Source organism: Cydia strobilella, chromosome 27, assembly GCF_947568885.1.
Source record: "Cydia strobilella chromosome 27, ilCydStro3.1, whole genome shotgun sequence".
Lineage (NCBI taxonomy): Eukaryota > Metazoa > Arthropoda > Insecta > Lepidoptera > Tortricidae > Cydia > Cydia strobilella.
In genome coordinates this window covers 4,027,673-4,045,134 of record NC_086067.1, presented here as the reverse complement: position 1 = coordinate 4,045,134, position 17,462 = coordinate 4,027,673, and the positions used below count along the sequence as shown (strand labels likewise).

The 17,462-nt window shown below is 36.3% G+C and overlaps 2 protein-coding genes across 4 annotated transcripts in view; one reads left to right on the top strand and one right to left on the bottom strand.

The window, feature by feature from the left end:
- Window positions 1-5,721: 5,721 nt before the first annotated feature.
- Window positions 5,722-8,148, top strand: LOC134753465 (uncharacterized). Its single transcript, XM_063689339.1, has 3 exons — window positions 5,722-5,801; window positions 6,992-7,099; window positions 8,009-8,148. Exons 1-3 carry the CDS (start codon window positions 5,726-5,728, stop codon window positions 8,146-8,148), a joined length of 324 nt encoding a protein of 107 aa, XP_063545409.1. The 5' UTR covers window positions 5,722-5,725.
- Window positions 8,149-9,327: 1,179 nt separating this feature from the next.
- LOC134753493 (mitogen-activated protein kinase-binding protein 1) overlaps window positions 9,328-17,462 on the bottom strand; it is a 130,941-nt gene continuing 122,806 nt past the window's right edge. For all 3 annotated transcript variants that reach the window (XM_063689372.1, XM_063689370.1, XM_063689371.1), the window contains one exon: window positions 9,328-17,074. In XM_063689372.1, coding sequence (XP_063545442.1) covers window positions 16,944-17,074 — 131 coding nt within the window. In that variant the 3' untranslated portion in view covers window positions 9,328-16,943. The remainder of the gene's footprint in view (window positions 17,075-17,462) is intronic.

Genomic DNA, 17,462 nt, shown 5'->3' with positions numbered 1-17,462 from the left:
CGAGTTCGGATTTTAAAATCGTTTAGAAGTATCTTTCAAACAAAACACATTGCAATTTGATATCTATAGACTTTCAATAAAGTTGGAATCGCATTGCGTTTGACCTTAATTTGCTAATTGCATATGTGTGCGTTTCCATTCACCGCGACCTAGCGTAACTTTCGAAAAGAATAAAATGACGTAATTTTGCCAATTCAAAATGAACTTCATTTTTAGTTGTTAAGACCCAACTTTCCCTTTTCAGTACGTGGCGTTTATGACGTTTTGAAATGTAATTTGACCACCACTTTCATATTTCGAAACCGATAGTGGTTTGCAGTTTGCACACTTTGCACTGTGCGTTTTCCAGTTATGTCATGTGTGTGGCTATTGCGTCAAAAATATGTTTACGATTTTGCACCTTGCTGCTTTGAAATAAGACGAATAATGTGGACATATTTTCGACGCGGACTGTACAATATGAGTTTTCGTTTAGTGATAAAAATGACACACTATCTGTTGTGTCAAAGTAGTGTCATTTTAAGATTTTCCATGTTTTGGACAAAATACACGGAGGTCACCAGAGGTCCTTGGTTACGCAAAGTGCAGTGAACGCTATGGGCCTAAAAAAATTTCTCTTTGAAAACTTAGTTATATATATTAACAAGTTTGGGAACAAATCAAATTATTTTATTAAATATTTTGATTTGTGTTTTTTTTAAGTAGTCACACTACTATATATAAATTAAAAACTGTAATAGATGTCATATATTAAAGAAAAAGTGACGAAGCCCTCCAGTGGTGAAGGCCGGATTCGAACCGGCGTCTTTAGCTATCGCGGCTAACGTCATGAACCCCTAGGCCACCCCGCCACGAGGCGTGGCGGGGTGGCCCTTTTTCTTTAATATATGACATCTATTACAGTTTTTAACTTAGTTATATTAGTTAAGATTCTTAAGAAAGGAACATTATCTGAAATTGTAAGTCAGTGCACCTAGGTAGGTACGTCCATATCGATACTAATAATAGTATAAATGCGAAACTGTGTCTGTCTGTCTGTCTGTTACCTCTTCACGCATAAACCGCTGAACCGATTTAGCCGATTTAGGTAGTCATCAGTTTAAACGTTTTTCGCACTAGGGATGGTACTCTGTCGACAACTAAAGATATTCGATTTATCGACTGTCGATATTCGTTTCCGCTTACATTTACTAATGACTGGATTCCATAGGGATGAGATCTTAAAACCCTCGTCCCGATTGAAATTGCAATATTTTTTTCCCCTCACTAGCTCGGAAAGCCGTCTTATATCCTTTAAAACAAGCGGGGAAAAACGCATTTAATCCACTAGTGGGGAAAGTAATTTGACCTTGGATGGAGCGTGTTTAAGTAGCTTTTGACAGATAACAAAACGTAAAACGCCTATAATAATGGTTTGTTCGATATTAATTATCATTAAATAAATGGTTTGAGTATTTAATAAAAAATACCAAATTTAGCTTTATTTAATTATTTTAAGTCATAAACCTTAAAATTCCATAAAAACCTTTGTTCTTTTATAATGATGTTGATCATAATTCTGAACGCACAAGTTGAGTCGATGCAATTTCAAAACGCATCATTGACATTTCATACGTCAGAAATGTCAACATTGTCAACAAAAATTTTACTTAAAAACTTCTCACGTAAAAGTACAGAATTTCCAGAGTTTTTTGTTATAATATCGTAAAAAAATGAGTGATTCCAGTTGATGAAGATGATCTAACGCCTGTGGATGTTGCACTTTCCTCGCTATAGTGAGGGGAAAAGTTTTGTGTTACACACGGGTGCAAATGTATTTTACTTCTCGTGTGTTAAAACACTCGAGGGTAAAATACAACTTTGCACCCTTGTATAACAAATAACTATGATTTCAATTAGCTTCCCGTATTTTTCTACTGTAGAAATGGCGATCCACGGATTTTAGGGTTATGCAGATCAATCCAGTGGTTAAAATAAGCTGTGATTGTGTGAATATGAATGACCTATGAATGAATATTTGCTTATTTTAAATTCAATGAATGCGTGAAATCATGTTTAACCTTGTTAATTCAGTGTATACTGTGTACTGTGTACTCGAAATCGAAAAGAGGTCTGTTGATGGGAGATAAAAAAGAATGATCATAACATTTTTGAACAATTTCTAAAAACTGATTCGACAAAGAAATCTTTAATTATAGTCAAAGATAGATATAACTCCGTAATAGATGGATACAGTCTAAGGAAAAAACGTGCCTCGAAAATCAAGAAAATTTGATTCTCGTTCAGAGGGCGCTACTAGCTTTGGCTTACTGTCGTATAGATGGCGTTGACGGTTTCGTTTGTTATTTAACAATTTTAACGCATCATATCAGTGAAAGAACATGGGTCAAAATCATAAAAATAATTAATGCAAATAAATAAATGATTTATCCATATTTAAATACATTTTATCGTATTTTTATAAATATTTATTTTTAGTTTTAAAGTGTGTCGACAGATGGCAGTGAATTTACTGGGGTTACAAAATTTACTATGACAGTACCGCTCTAGTATAAGTTACTTTATGTTATAGTTGAAAAATGCGATCTGTAGCGTCTTAAGGATGACTCACGTTAGACCAGTGACCGGGCCGGAGCTTCTGGCGCTTACTTTTCTATGACATGACAGGTGATCACGTGATGCTTTCCATAGAAAACGGTCACGGCCCGGTCTAACGTAACGTGAGTCATCCTTTAAAGGCGGGATTTCACCAGTGTAATTCAGTACAAAAATGCTTGTGCCGCACAGTGCCGCACACTGATGGAATCCCACCTTAACCCATATATGCCCATTGGGTCGTTTTCGACCCACTGAATAAAACTCGCTCATAATCATTAAAATTAGCAGGAGGCAGAGCTTGTAACGTAACCTCAAGAAGAAGCTAAAATAAGTTTTGGGCATATATGGGGTAAGGTATATAGGTAGATTAGGTAGAACCTATAGTACCTACTTATTAAGTTCGATGTTTAAATTATGTTAAATTGGAACAGAGTTGCATTGGTTTGTTTCGTTCAATTTTAAAACAAAACGAAATTAACTCTATTTCCTACGTTATAGGTTAAAATCTTGGTCTTTTCTTTGTAATGAAAAACAGCCGGATATCCGGACATATGAAAGCATTTTTGCCCAAGAAAACGGAGACCTTCTCTCCTTCGGTCAATTATTTTTAGAAAAATACTATCACGTGTGATTGCCTTTACCCGAACTGTACGTTTTTTAGCTATTTGTTAATTGCTAAGATAATTATAAAGTCCCTTCGCCTAACCCGTGAGAATTTCTCTCAATTGCCAACAATAGGTTTTTTTATGAACTTAGCCATATAGTCGCGACATTATCTAGCCAGTTGGTGAAATAGCTGGTTCTGTCTAATTTTATTAGTTATTAAAAAATTGTGTAGTATAATGAAGTTTGGTGTGTGCATATCTATCATAATTTTTGCATGTAAGTTTTTATCATAATTTAATGCAGTTTTTATAATATAATATAATATACCTATTATACTTAAGTATGGTTGGCGATTTAAAAAATCTTTAGATAAATAAGTATATATTTTTCACCTCAGCAGCTCAAACAAGCCTACTTTCGTCACTCTAGGGAGTGAAACAAAGTAGCTTTTTAATTTAGTTAAGGCCATGAACTGCCACTTCACAATTTCAAATCACTTTACTATTATAAATTCGTATTTTTTTTCTCTGTATTATTCTGTGTAATTCCAAAGGTAGATATAACTCCGTAATAGATAGTGCAGTAAAACAAATACTTCTGCACAACACGTATAATTTGATAAGCACTTCCGAATGTCACTAAAAAAATCTACACATGGAGTTTAAAAAATTAATATAACCAAAACAAATTGTTTTTCTGACGGTCCGCTTTCCGCACTGGCGTGAACTGGTGTACGTGCGAAAGATAACGGCGTATAAATTTAGCTGTAGAAGGAAAGAAATGGATTAATGAGATGGAGATTATGGACGATAATGGCTGTTTCAACGGGTGATAGGTACCTAAATTTATTACCGAATATTAGTTTCGCCTGACAATTAGGGGCAATTAGAATTTTAAAAAACAATGCCTTAAATAAATGCGGAATACGGATAACAGCGGCTTTTCAGAATTAAAAGAAATATTGCACAAAAAATAACAATGAACCGGAAAAAAAAAACAATTAAACGGGAACCGATTCCAATACGTTAAAAAAATATTCAAGCTCCGTAGACGATGACAATTTGTTTGGCCAACCGAAGCTGTACCGTGACCTATCGAACCGCGCTGTATGCGGGCTCGTGTCCTCCGTGGGTCTGCTAGTTCCTTTCCAAAGCAAACGTTCGGCCAACCAACGCTATCGAACCACGCAGTATGCGGGCTCGTCTCCTCCGTGGGTCTGATACCTGACCGCTGACTGATGGGGTCGACGACCATCCACTGCCGACTGCACGTCGGCGGCTGCGCCCTGTCGTTGATACAGCCACCACGCACCACCGGAGCACTGCTCCACGGTGGCCTTAAAAAAAGGTCCTATTGCAGGCAACTGCGGCCAACAAGGCCGCGGAACGACGGGAAGTAAAGCGCACTCGAAGTTGTTATTAGCAACCTCAGAAGAAAACGTTCCTCTAGATTAAAAGGTTAACTTTGACGAAAAAAACCAGGAAAAAAATCTAACATATCACAAACAGATCTTTACACGTCAATCCCAAAATCCATCTGAAGTACCCCGAAGAAAACAAATTTCTCTTTCCGAATCAGAATTGAAATTCAAAATTCAACGCAATTGTAACCTGCCAATATCGAAAATATCGCCGTCCAAAAAAGGTTCCATGTGTTTTATTAAACCGTCATCTAACCGTAATTGCGTGAATCAATTCACACTATATATACGACACGACTAAACAAACAAACAAACTAGACATGACTGACAAGCAAGTAGTTTCCAAAACAAAACGACAGATGTAGCGTCATGCTACCTACAATAGATACAGTCTAAGGCAAAAACGTGCCTCGAAAATCACGAAAATTTGATTTTCGATCAGATGGCGCCACAACCTTTGGCATACTCTCGTATAGAGGGCGTTGACGGTTTCGTTTGTTATTTAACAATGTTAACGCATATCAGGGAAAGAACATGGGTCAAAATCATAAAAAAAAAGTTATGCAAATAAGAAAAAAATCATTTATCAATATTTAAATACATTTTATCGTATTTTTATAAATCTTTATTTTTAATTTTAAAGTGTGTCGATAGATGACAGTGAATTTACTGTGGTTACAAAATTTACTATGATAGTACCGCTCTATTCTATTATATCCTCTTTGGTAATTCGAAATACATTTTAACCTATATGTTCTCACCACTACTGAGGTGAAAAATTATATGTGCAACACGAGAGCAAAGTTATTTTACATCTCGTGTTTTTGAGTCACTCGCTACGCTCAAGATTCTACCCCAGTAGCATTTATACGTCATTATGACGTCAGTGACGTTATTATGACGTAATAATGCCGTCATTATGACGTCGCTGACGTCATTTTGCTACCTGGGTAACTTAGAATCACTCGCTTCGCTCGTGATTCAATTATATAATATTCGCTTTTTCGGGACTCAAAATAAACACTCGCAAGAAAGACCAACTTTCCTCTCTTGTTGCACAAATAACTATACTTGTTGACAGGTATAATAGACAGTGAAGGCATGTTCCTGATAGTGCCTGAAGACGTGCCGATGGCGCTCATCGGCATCTACGGGTTCTCACCACCGCTTCGTGCTGGTAACACCAACGTTATTTCGCATTTTCGGGGTTGATATCAATGCCTCAAGGGCCTATTTTAGATTTAAGCTAGTTATATTAATTTCGTTTACGTAGTACAGTCGCCATCAGATATATCGGAGCGGCCGAGGTGCTCACAATATCTGAACACGCCTCTATTGTCAGGGCGTTAGAGTGCGTACTGTACCACTGTTTATATCTTGTATGTAAATAAAGAATACTTCTGCTGGTCTTCAGCAGAAGGACATGATGTCACGATCCTCAGTATTGAGGGACCGACTGAAGAAGAAGAAATAAAGAATTAAATTAAAAGTTGCGCAATATAATCATATTTAACTTGCAAAATATAGCTTCTTAACTATAAGAACCTCAAAGAGTTAGACCAAGCTAAGTTGGCAGGGATTTGATACAGTGTGCAAGTGTAATTTCAAACGTCAAACCTCTGTGAAAGATTTAAATAACACTTGTGGGTCACATCACCGTCTGGGTTATCAAAATAGCTGCCAACCTAGCTTGGTTTAAATATAATCATTTACATTACAAATTCTCTTTGCACCACCTCAAATTAAATATACAATGGAACACATATAATAGGTAACATAAGAACAGAGGTAAACAGTAGGTGGTTTCGCAGATATCGCTAAAAAGCTATCTCTTCCATCCCTATAAGTAGCTAAGAAATGAAAAAGTTAAATTAAGTACGTCAACCGGGGTGAACAGGGATGGCTGGGGTGAATAGAGACAAAACATATAATTCATAATTTATTTATTGCATCCATGGTTTACATTTGGTGGTACATACATAGTGGGTTTCACATGGACCCTGGTAGGGCACAGCAATAGTCTTAAATCTAAAGTAGGTATGCTAGGTATTAGTATTAATGTAATCATTATATAAACTAGGTCTTATGACAATGGTTAAGACATTGTAATTTAAAATTATATTGCAACAAATTTATTAATGTCTTGGAGATATTATTAACATAAAATGTGATTTACCTATGTTACCAATTTGTGTGGGTATTTTTGAAGAAATGGTCAGGTAAATCACCTTTTAAGTTTGGTCCCTACTCACCCCAACCATCCCTATTCACCCCGGTTGACGGTACTTAAAACTAAGTAGGAACTTCATATAGTTATTGTTGTTTGATTCATATAGCTTCATAGAGTACACATATTATCGTTTGCAGGCAAGGACCACCGCGTGGGTTTTGGCTTCCGGTTCGGCAGCCACGCCGATTTTCAGGTCATGTACGAGTTTGGGCCGCAGATGCGCACCAAACCCCTTCAGCCTATCAGTAAGTACTTATACTTATTAGTCCCATTTCTATACCCGTTTGGACCCGGGTACCTATGTCCTTAAAGTACGTCCAAAAGAGAGGTACGTATGGGCATTGTGAATGTCATCTCACTTTGTGTGGTAGGGCACAGCACAGCGGATGTCATTCCAGATCTAGAGCAGAGCCCAACTGGGGAAGTACCTCCACCTTACAGAAAACCGCAGCCAAATAACACCAGACCCTACTCATTGTGTTGTGTTCCTGCCGCTGAGTAAGGTTGCCAGAACTCAACGAGGATGCGGAGAGTTAGGGGCGGGAACGCGCATGTAACTCCTCTGGAGTTGCAGGCGTACATAGGCTACGGAGACTGCTTACCATCAGTCGGGCCGTATGCTTGTTTGCCATCGATGTAGTATAAAAAACCCGTATTTTTATATACATACGGGCGTCATGGGAGACGTGACCAATTGACCAACCCAAATCTCTCTCTTCCTAGCTATCTATGCCACAATTGCCACATGGTGGTGGGGTCAGCTTTCCTGCTTAACCTTTTCGACGCCGTGTCAAACACAAAAGCTGTCACTCGGACGCCACGTCACCGAAATGTCAAAACTGAAATTGAACTTTATGCACATGCACGTAGGTCTATGTTGCGGTGCCGATATATCCGTCATTGGCGTCCAAAAGGTTAACCTTCTCCACTTTGCCCTGTCCACGACATCGAGCTCGAATAACTTGCACTCACTCATGTCCTTTAGCACTACATCTTTCCATCTGACCAACCAACCCAAGCCAAATATGTAATTCAAAACTTTGCCGTTTAAATGGTGACTATGACAATTTACACGCTTAAGTTGAATAAAGAGGTGTATTCAATTTTATGTTGGTCTGAAATAAATGTTTGATATTTTTATGTTGTCATTGCAGAAATTCGTTCGGCAGCATACAGACAACGCGTGACGCGGCGGCGACCGCTGCTGGAGTTGTTACTACGAGCTGGCTTGCTGCAAGTAGCTGAAGCAGAGGCTGAAGTCACGTACGACGATGACTTGGACCAGCCCAGATAGCGTGGTGATAAGTAATTTTATTTATAAGAATATAAATATAAAATAAAATAAAAACGTTTTTTTCGATTCGAATTTTTTCAGTTTCCTTATTTTTACCATTTATTTACCATCTCACTGCTAGTTGAAACATAATAAGGTCATGGTCGAAACATGACATTTTTGCTTCGTAAAATTATTTTTCATTTCTCATGCTCTGAAAGAGGGTCGTTGTTGTTCTAAAAGGTGTACAGAAAATGACACGTGTCTGCACTAGAGCATTTTACGTTCGAAATACGATTTTTTTAATATTTTTACGACAAGCAATTGAAAATTGAGTTTGAATGGATTTGTTATACAATTTCCAGTCTGATATTTGACTCTCCATTCCATAAATAACGATACTTTTGCCAAAATTGTTAAATGGAAGTACCCTCAAGAAATACTATAAAATTAGAGTTTTGAATGATTCACGGTTAGTTTCACTAGACTTATATTGACCGGGATATAGACCGTGATTACCTTTTGTATTATTTGTGAGCTCCCGATATTTCGACACAAATAATACAAAAGGTAATCACGGTCTATATCCCGGTCAATATAAGTCTACTATAAAATTGTATACTTAGTCATGTTTTTAAAAAAACACATTCATTTTACTTTCCTCGTATTCGAAATGGAATTATTTTTCACCACACCAGCTAGTAAAGGCGCTCTTGTTCAAAAACTGATGAGAAAGTTGCATTTTATCCACATGTGTAGCAAACTGATGCAAATTTTGAGTTGTTTCCTTATATTTGACTTTTAAATGATGATTTTGAATGATAAATATTTAATAACGTTCATTTGGATTTGATTTGGTTTGATTATGTTTGATTTTTTTACAGTTAGTATTTTCCTCGCTTTGGTATGGTGAATAATTTTGTATTTCACTCGGTGGCAAAATTTATTTAACCCTCGTGCCTTGAAACCCTCGCAACGCTCAAGATTCCACTTTTCGAACCACTCGCTACGATCGCGGTTCAATTTTGGAATCTTTCGCTTGCTCGGGTTATTATATTAGCACGAGCACGAGCGGTTAAACAATCATTTTGTCCCTTGTAAAACAAATAACTATTAAAAATAAAAATTACTAAAATGTTGTGTCCTTTCAACAGGACGATGGGTTTTTTATTGCCAACAAGGGTATAATAAAACACAAAATTGTTGAATAATAATTATAATATCGTATTCATTAATATATAACATTAGTCTTTTCCGCAAATGGCATTACACTTTTGAACATTAAATAAAAAACATATCTACAAGATGGTTACGTACAATGTAAAATTATCAGGGAAATGTTAAAACTTGACGTAACTCAGTTGTTTTATTTGAGTTTCCACACATATTTTACGTACTCAGAATGGAAGACTGTTTTGGCACCCACATATAGTACACAGACTTCCTTACACTCAGTATTTTCCTAAAATAGGAAATTAATTATATTTGAAGCGCCTCTATTGGCGAGGAGGTGAACTTTTGTATTCTAAAAGAGTCTGTTGCATAGTTGGCCCCTTTATTGTAACCTAAGGCCATCCATACAAAAAAAAATGCCATTTGAATTTGAAATCAATAATGAAGAAAATATGGTTGAATTTCTTTTGTTTTGAAATCGATTGAAACAAAAGAAATGCAACTGTTCCAATTGAAAATGGTTTAAATTATATTGAAGTAATTAGTACTACGGGAAGGACAGTGGGCCTTAAGAGAATAAAGGGGTTGTTTAGTGACATTATGAAGATTAACATTTTTTAGGGTTTCACATTCAATGAAATATATCAAATTGTAACATAACCCTGAAAACATTTACGCACGCAAGCTACCCACCATTTTATGAATACCAGAGCAAAATACTAAATCTCAAAAATGTGTGTAATATTCCAGAAATTTAGAAACGTCAATTACTAAATTTTGAATTTGGAAGCACACAATTAATTATAGTTTGATCTACAAAAAATGTTTTGAGGGTATTTTGAAATCTGGTATCAATAAAACGAAGCAACTACCCACTACAGCTTATACTAGAAATTGTGACGAAAATTGCAAAAAAACACTTATGAACTACGATAACATTGACCCAACGGACGTTAATCGACACTTACGAGTTAATTATCAGATAATTAATGTTAATAATTAAATTATTAATATGCCCTTTATACAAAAGTTAGTATTGAAATTGCGTCGCGTTCACTGCCTATTCGTTCCATAGATCCCTAGGTCCGAAATATAATTAACTAATTATAGTACAAATCTAAAATGACTTTTAAACCTTATAAACATGGAGACTATATAAAGGAGCCAAATCTCTATGTATGAAAAGTGTCCATCAAAAAACAGTAATTAGGCGGCGCCACCATACACCGAAATACTACCAAAAACAACCTACGTAATTTGGTCGGGTTATTTGTTGCCTTATATGGTTCATGTTATACTCATGTCCCAGAGCCTAACTAGCGCCACCGGAGAGATTAGGAACTATTATTTAAAGCTGAAAGCGGTCACTTTTGCAACAATTCTGCCATAAGAGATTGGCATCCTTTCTATACCATCCATACTTATGAAGGCATGATTTGGAAATTAGAACGTTCGTAACAGGGCAAGATTCAGATTAGATTTGTACTATATTTAGTACTGTATTAGGATAAAATAGATTTAGTTCAAATATGAACTTGTCTTTACAGTATTACCTTTACTAGGTCTATGAAGCGAATAAGACTTATTCCCACTTTTATAAGTTACAGCAAAGTCTGCGCTTATGAGAGTTTTGTTTTAAAAAAACTATTAAATGGGCCCTACGCTTGTTTACCATTTTCGTGATTTTTTTGAATTTAAACTACAGAATAAGTAATAGTATTATCATACAGAACGGCCACTCACCGCCCCGCCCTGATTCGAATGACCTCGCTCCGCGACAGCAGATTGACGGCCGTTTGCCGGTTGCTCAGTACTGGTTTTAAGCAACTTACTCACACAATAACGCATGCCGCGTGTACAGACGTGCCGTTCACACTTAGAAACGCAAGTGATTTTTGATGTCCGCCCTGTGACTCCAGTCCACAGTCCGAATAAACGCTGACAATTTTTGCGTAACTTATATAAGTGGTATGTTTCTACATTTTGCAAGAAGGGCGTTGCAAGATACAATTGAAATGTGCATTGTAGGCTAATTCAGACGACTCACAGCCAACCTGGTGGCGCGGTTTGAAACGTGAACACCACTCAAATAAGAAGTGGGTTATGACAAAAACTATTCCGATTGTAATTCAGACTTCAGAAGTGGGATCTCAAATACATTAGATATGTTTATTTCGATTTTATGGCTGCGGTAATGATATCAGTTTTATGTGTTATCATTAATTAATTAAATACTGTAAATGCAGCCGAAATTTTATGTTTTTTAATAATTCGTTATTGGAAGATATATATGTTTTATGTTAGTTTAATATAGGGAGGTGAGGGATTTGGGTCGGCGGCTGAGGGACAGGGGGTGCGACCCTCGGTCCGGATCGTACCTGGTCCAACAGATCTCGTTGGCCATTCAGCGCGGTAACGCTGCCAGCGTAATGGGGACATTTGAACCAGGTGCGATTCGTGACGGTTATTTTATTTAAACAAAAAAAAAAGTGACGAAGCCTGTTGCGGATATCATCATTGGTATTTTTGGGACGAAGCATGTTGCTGATTTGCATTTGTAGCCACCTGACGAAGCCTGCGTTGCGGATTTTTTACATGTAACTAAATATTATTATTTTTTAAGATTTTCTTTATAAATAAAATTAAAACCATATTTAAAAGTTTAATATAGTGTTAAAGATTAAAAAAATACTTGACTTCCAAAAACAACTACAACAAACAACATAAATTAGGAAGAAGGATATGTATTATTTATTGTCAAAAAATATGTAACACATATTCATACACACTAGCATATAGACTACATAGACACTAGCGGCATCTATCGGTCAACGGCGGCGGTACGCTCTCAGTCAAGATCTTGGACGTAGAACGGAACACATAATATTCGAATTTTATGTACTAAGTTCTGTCAAACTGAAAGATTAATAAAACCATTATTTGTCTTATAATAATTATTCATAACCATAACCCCATTTCTTTGATATCAGTCGGTAAAATCACGTTTCACGCCACGCCAACGACTTTAGTTCTACACACATGCAATTTAATAATAAGTTTGACAATTCACTCCTAGTACTTGGACGCAAGAAACATATTCCAATCATTACAAATTGAGCTCTATGGCTCGGCAATAAGATTATATTTACAATTCAGTGTTTTGATACATATAACCTTTAATTATATCAATGTTGCCGATGTAAAGGAACCAATCCCATTTCAGAAGTGGACTTGAAAAGTTTGACTTTAGTAAAATTAAACCTTATTAATGGGATGTAAGGTTCAATTTAGGGTACACAAGGCGTAGACTGTGCTATTTGTCGTACTTATAACAGAAAAAAAATAGTGCTAGTTATTCGACAAAAGGTGGCGCTAGTGAATATAAAAACAAAAGTAAAGATATAAAGTAAGACTTTGCGTAAAATAAAATACATCATAGTGGCAGCTAAAAGAGTTTAAAAAAATACAAAAATACTAGTGCCATCTAGTGAATAACCTAAGCACTATTTATAGAATAATATATTTGAGCACATTTCTAAAACACGCTCAAATAATTAAGAAATTGGCTTAGTCATAATTTAAGTTTTGTGAAGCGGCTGAAATGTACAGTTGTCACTTATTTTTAATATTTACACCCTTATAATAGGAGGTTTAAAATTCACAATTCCGTTAATTCCCTACATAGGACACACATGTAGTTCACACTCTTATGTATTGTTCTTAGACAGTATGTACCTCTTTGTTGTTTGTCATAAAGAGATAATATTGGCATAAAGATGCAGTTACAAATAGTTATTATTGACAAAAACAGAAAGAGGTACTTTGTAATGACGGGTACCTTTTACTTTTCTTAAATCTTGATTTTTTAAAAGCTAAAATCGCAAAAAAACTCGTTTCTTACTTGGTTTTGTGCATTTGTAAAGAATACTTAATAAAAACATAATTGGAATGATAAATAAATGCAAATATAAATACTATCTAAAAATGGCGACGGATATTCCTTTTTTTTAACTGATTAAATTCGTTATTTAAAAACAATTTAGAAACCAATTTAAAATATACAATTTAACAACGAACGGAATAAATAACATTTAAAAACAATAAATTTTATCAAATAATAGCTTAAGATTTTTAAAATGTCTAAAAGTGATTTTTAATGTCTTTTTTAGTTTAAGTATCTCACATGGTTATACAGGGCTAAGCCTAGATGGCGCCACCATTTTAATGAATTATACTTAAATTCAAATGAAGATATCTCTACGGCTATCAATAAAACTATATGACAGTTTTACTAATAGAAATATCTTATTGAATCTTACAGATAATTGGCTAAAGTTACCCCGTCACTTTAGTCAATTTTGAGCGTCAGTTTCACATATTTTGCAAAATCTATTGAATTGACATTTAGCGCCTGCAGTATCAAACGGATTCGGAATTCGGATACAATCGTTAAAAACGTGCATTTTGTGTTAATAAAAAAAACTTATAAATAAATAAATTAATACTTTTTGGGGGTGTGATGTCATTTATATTTTTCTTTAAATAAATGTCTATTTTTTATTTATAAATAATGAAAATAAAAATGTGTTAATTGTTTATACGAAAATTACTTGATTCGGTTAATTTAAAAAATTCTAACATTACGACAAGTCACAGAAAAAAAAACAAAAGGTTTCCAAAAAAATATATCGAATTTTAGACTTATAGGTATTCCTCGTATAAGAAATAAAATGGTGGCGTCATTATCGTACAAATCTCCTTGTTATGCTATTAAAACAAAATTAGTATTTCACACTTGTAAAACTTAAAATTTTACCGCAGAATAAAATGTCAGTTTCACAAATCTGTTACTCCATCACATGACGAATAATCTCCAATATACGTCATGTGGTAGGCAGCGTCCAATGTTTTTAAATATTTAAAATTTATTTTCACCATATAATGTCCAGTTAAGTACTATTGTAGGGCTCGCGATGGGAGCAGCAGGCAGCCGTGCGTACGGAATGGCGGGCTGCAATAAATGCCAAGATAACCGATTTTGAGTCTCAGCGGCGCTTAGAGCTTGATGCCAAGCGCGATAGAACAAAAGCCAGACCACCCGCGGCAATACCCTATAACTTTGTTAATGGTGTGCTCACATGCCCGCAATGTTCGCGAACTTTTAGTAACAAGATCGGCTACATCAGCCACTTGCGAGCACACCAGCGACAGCAACGGAGTTGACAGCAGTCGCCGTGGCCGAATTCGGCCGTGGAGTTATTATTATTATTATTGTAGGGCCAAACCCTATGTGCTTGCGAGAGTCGTTAATGATTAAGAGGATACGGAAGCTGATATTTAAATATTTTAGGTGAATTTTAATAACAAAACTTCCGTGAGACACAGAAATATTAAATATATTAATAACGGGTCACTCACGGGGCTGCAGCCCGCAGTCTGCGCCGGTCCGTCACCGTCAACGCAAGCTCCTGATGACACTCCTCGCTACCGAGTGAAACATGTCTAGCGTTTTTCGACTTAATATACGCGAGTGACCCGTTATTAATATATTTTAGGTGAATATATCCGTATCGCTAACGGAAGCGGCTCTTAAAACTAGTGCGATAAGGACAACGCCAGGTTAGGCACAAAAAATCCTGCGTAAAAATCTGAAAATCGATGTTTCGTACTCGACTGTTTCCTCCTCCAAAACTTAACCAAATGTGACGAAATTTTGAGATGTAACATACATACATACATACATACATATAATCACGCCTATTTCCCGGAGGGGTAGGCAGAGACCACGGATTTCCACTTGCTACGATCCTGACATACCTCTTTCGCTTCCTTCACTTTCATAACATTCCTCATACACGCTCGCCGGTTTAGGGTGCTCTTGACCTGGCCTTTCTTCAGGATTTCCCCGATCTGATCATAGAAAGTCCGCCGAGGTCTGCCCCTTCCAACTCCCGTTTCTACCTCTCCCTAATACACTCTCTTTGTTAGCCTTCTTTCACTCATTCTTTCCACGTGTCCAAACCATCTCCAAACCATTTGAGATGTAAATGGCAATGAAATTATCTGTGTCGGACTGTTTTGCTATTTAGGCTAAAATATGTCAGTTTTGAATGCCATGCTTCTCTTTGCGGCCTAGTAAATTAGGCCGTTTTGCGAATATTTGAAGTGCTCTAGCGCCTTAAAAACCAAAAATATCAAAACAGATAAAACAGATAACAGATAATAACCTGTGTTGAGAAAAACATTGCTCTAGGTTCAAAAACCACGGATGAAAAAGTCGAGTACGTTTGTATGGAGAAATGACAACTCCTGTCTCTTAAGTTGGCTGTCTAGCTTGCACTAGCACATTCTAATTGTACATTACACTAGCACATTGTCTTGCACTCCCAATCTCTAGCGATGACGCAGTTTTCTCGATTTTTTTGCCGTACCGGATTTTGGCCACACAATAGCACTGTGGGTTTCTTCATTAACTCTTCAACAGATCCTTTCGGTCAAAGGAGTGTACGTTGTTGAATTGATCTATGCGTATTGGACATTTTAGACACACATTAGAGTTATCTCGACTGGCGTTGTATTATGTATAACCAAAGATAATTTAGAATAGAGGCGTATTGTCAAAGTAAATTTTGTAGCCACAGTACATTTACTGCCATCTTTCGACACACGATTAAAACTTTTAAAACTCCATTTGACTTTGATCCTTGTTCATTCACGGATGTGTTAAATTTGTTATCAACAGGTGTCGCCATCTACACGAGTACAGGCCAAAGGTATCGCTCGAAAAGATTTAATCATGTGTCGAAACAATACGCCTCTATTTTAAATTCTCTTTGATTATAACAGTATAATATAAAAAAAACAGTTTCTAATAAAAATCTAAAAAAGGCTAATACTGGAAAGAATATAATGAAATGCAATAAATATGTAATGTCAAATGTAAACTAAATAATGGACGCCGCACAATCACAATATTAGTCCTAAAATATTTTTTTAGCAAAATTGACACGAACATACAATGCCCTGGTTACAACTAAAACATTATTTGGACGACTTTCATAATCAAATCACTAGATGGCGTTGCAATATACTTCCATAACCAAACCGAAAGATGGCGTTGCGGTCCAAGTATATAAACATTCTTGTCGATTTAGATATAATACTTAATACGTCATTTCTAATTCAAGCAAAGATTAAAAATACTCTAGGCCGATTTCCAACTATGTATTGACATTCTAGGACCACCATGACCAGTGTAATTTTATGTAAAAAGTATTCACAAAGCGACACAGAAGGTCTAAATAAACAGTTTAAATTCCATCACAGGCTAAAACACACTTATAATTGTCCAACTACTCACCACCAGATAGCGTCCAACCAGTTGTATCACCTTCACATTTAGTATAGTACCAAGTATTCACCACTAGATGGCATTACTGACTATTAGTCTTAACATAATCTCACGTACATCAGATCCACTAGATGGCGTGACCTGTCTTGAAAAGTTTAGCACCGACTCATCATAGATGGCGCGAGCTGTCCTAAAAAGTTTAGTACTAACTTTCGCCAGTAGGTGGCGTTTTTGAAGGTCGTTTTTACACGTTTCTTGGTATATTATATCACATGTTATGTCGCTACATATACTAGCTGCTTGCCCCGGGTTCGCGCGGTGGTAGTGACTGAGGGCTCTGCGAGAACTGGTTGACCATCTTGCTTTGCATCATGTTTAGGAGTATGTCGCTGTATTGTTCCATTATGGACATGTTGTTGGATTCTGTGAAGAGAAAATTGATCCTTAATAATAGTTATAGAAATAAATCACCTAAAATACAAAATACAAAGGAGATACCTTCGCAATATTCCAATAATAATCTAATAGAATGGCTACACCTTCACCAAAATCATTTAAAGCCCCCCTTCTGCTACTTCCGCCGTTTCCACTAATTCTTTTTTATTAGGGTTCTGTACCCAAAGGGTAAAAACGGGACCCTATTACTAAGACTTCGCTGTCCGTCTGTCTGTCTGGCACCAGGCTGTATCTCATGAACCGTGATAGCTAGACACAATTTTTTACAGATGATGTATTTCTGTTGCCGCTATAACAACAAATACTAAAAAATACGGAACCCTCGGTGCGCGAGTCCGACTCGCACTCGGCCGGT

Coding starts and splice junctions, on each gene's coding strand:
- LOC134753465 (XM_063689339.1), top strand. CDS start 5,726: ATGTTCCTGATAGTGCCTGAAGACGTGCCGATGGCGCTCATCGGCATC. Junction 5,802..6,991: donor CTCACCACCGCTTCGTGCTG/GTAACACCAACG, acceptor TATCGTTTGCAG/GCAAGGACCACCGCGTGGGT. Junction 7,100..8,008: donor CAAACCCCTTCAGCCTATCA/GTAAGTACTTAT, acceptor TTGTCATTGCAG/AAATTCGTTCGGCAGCATAC.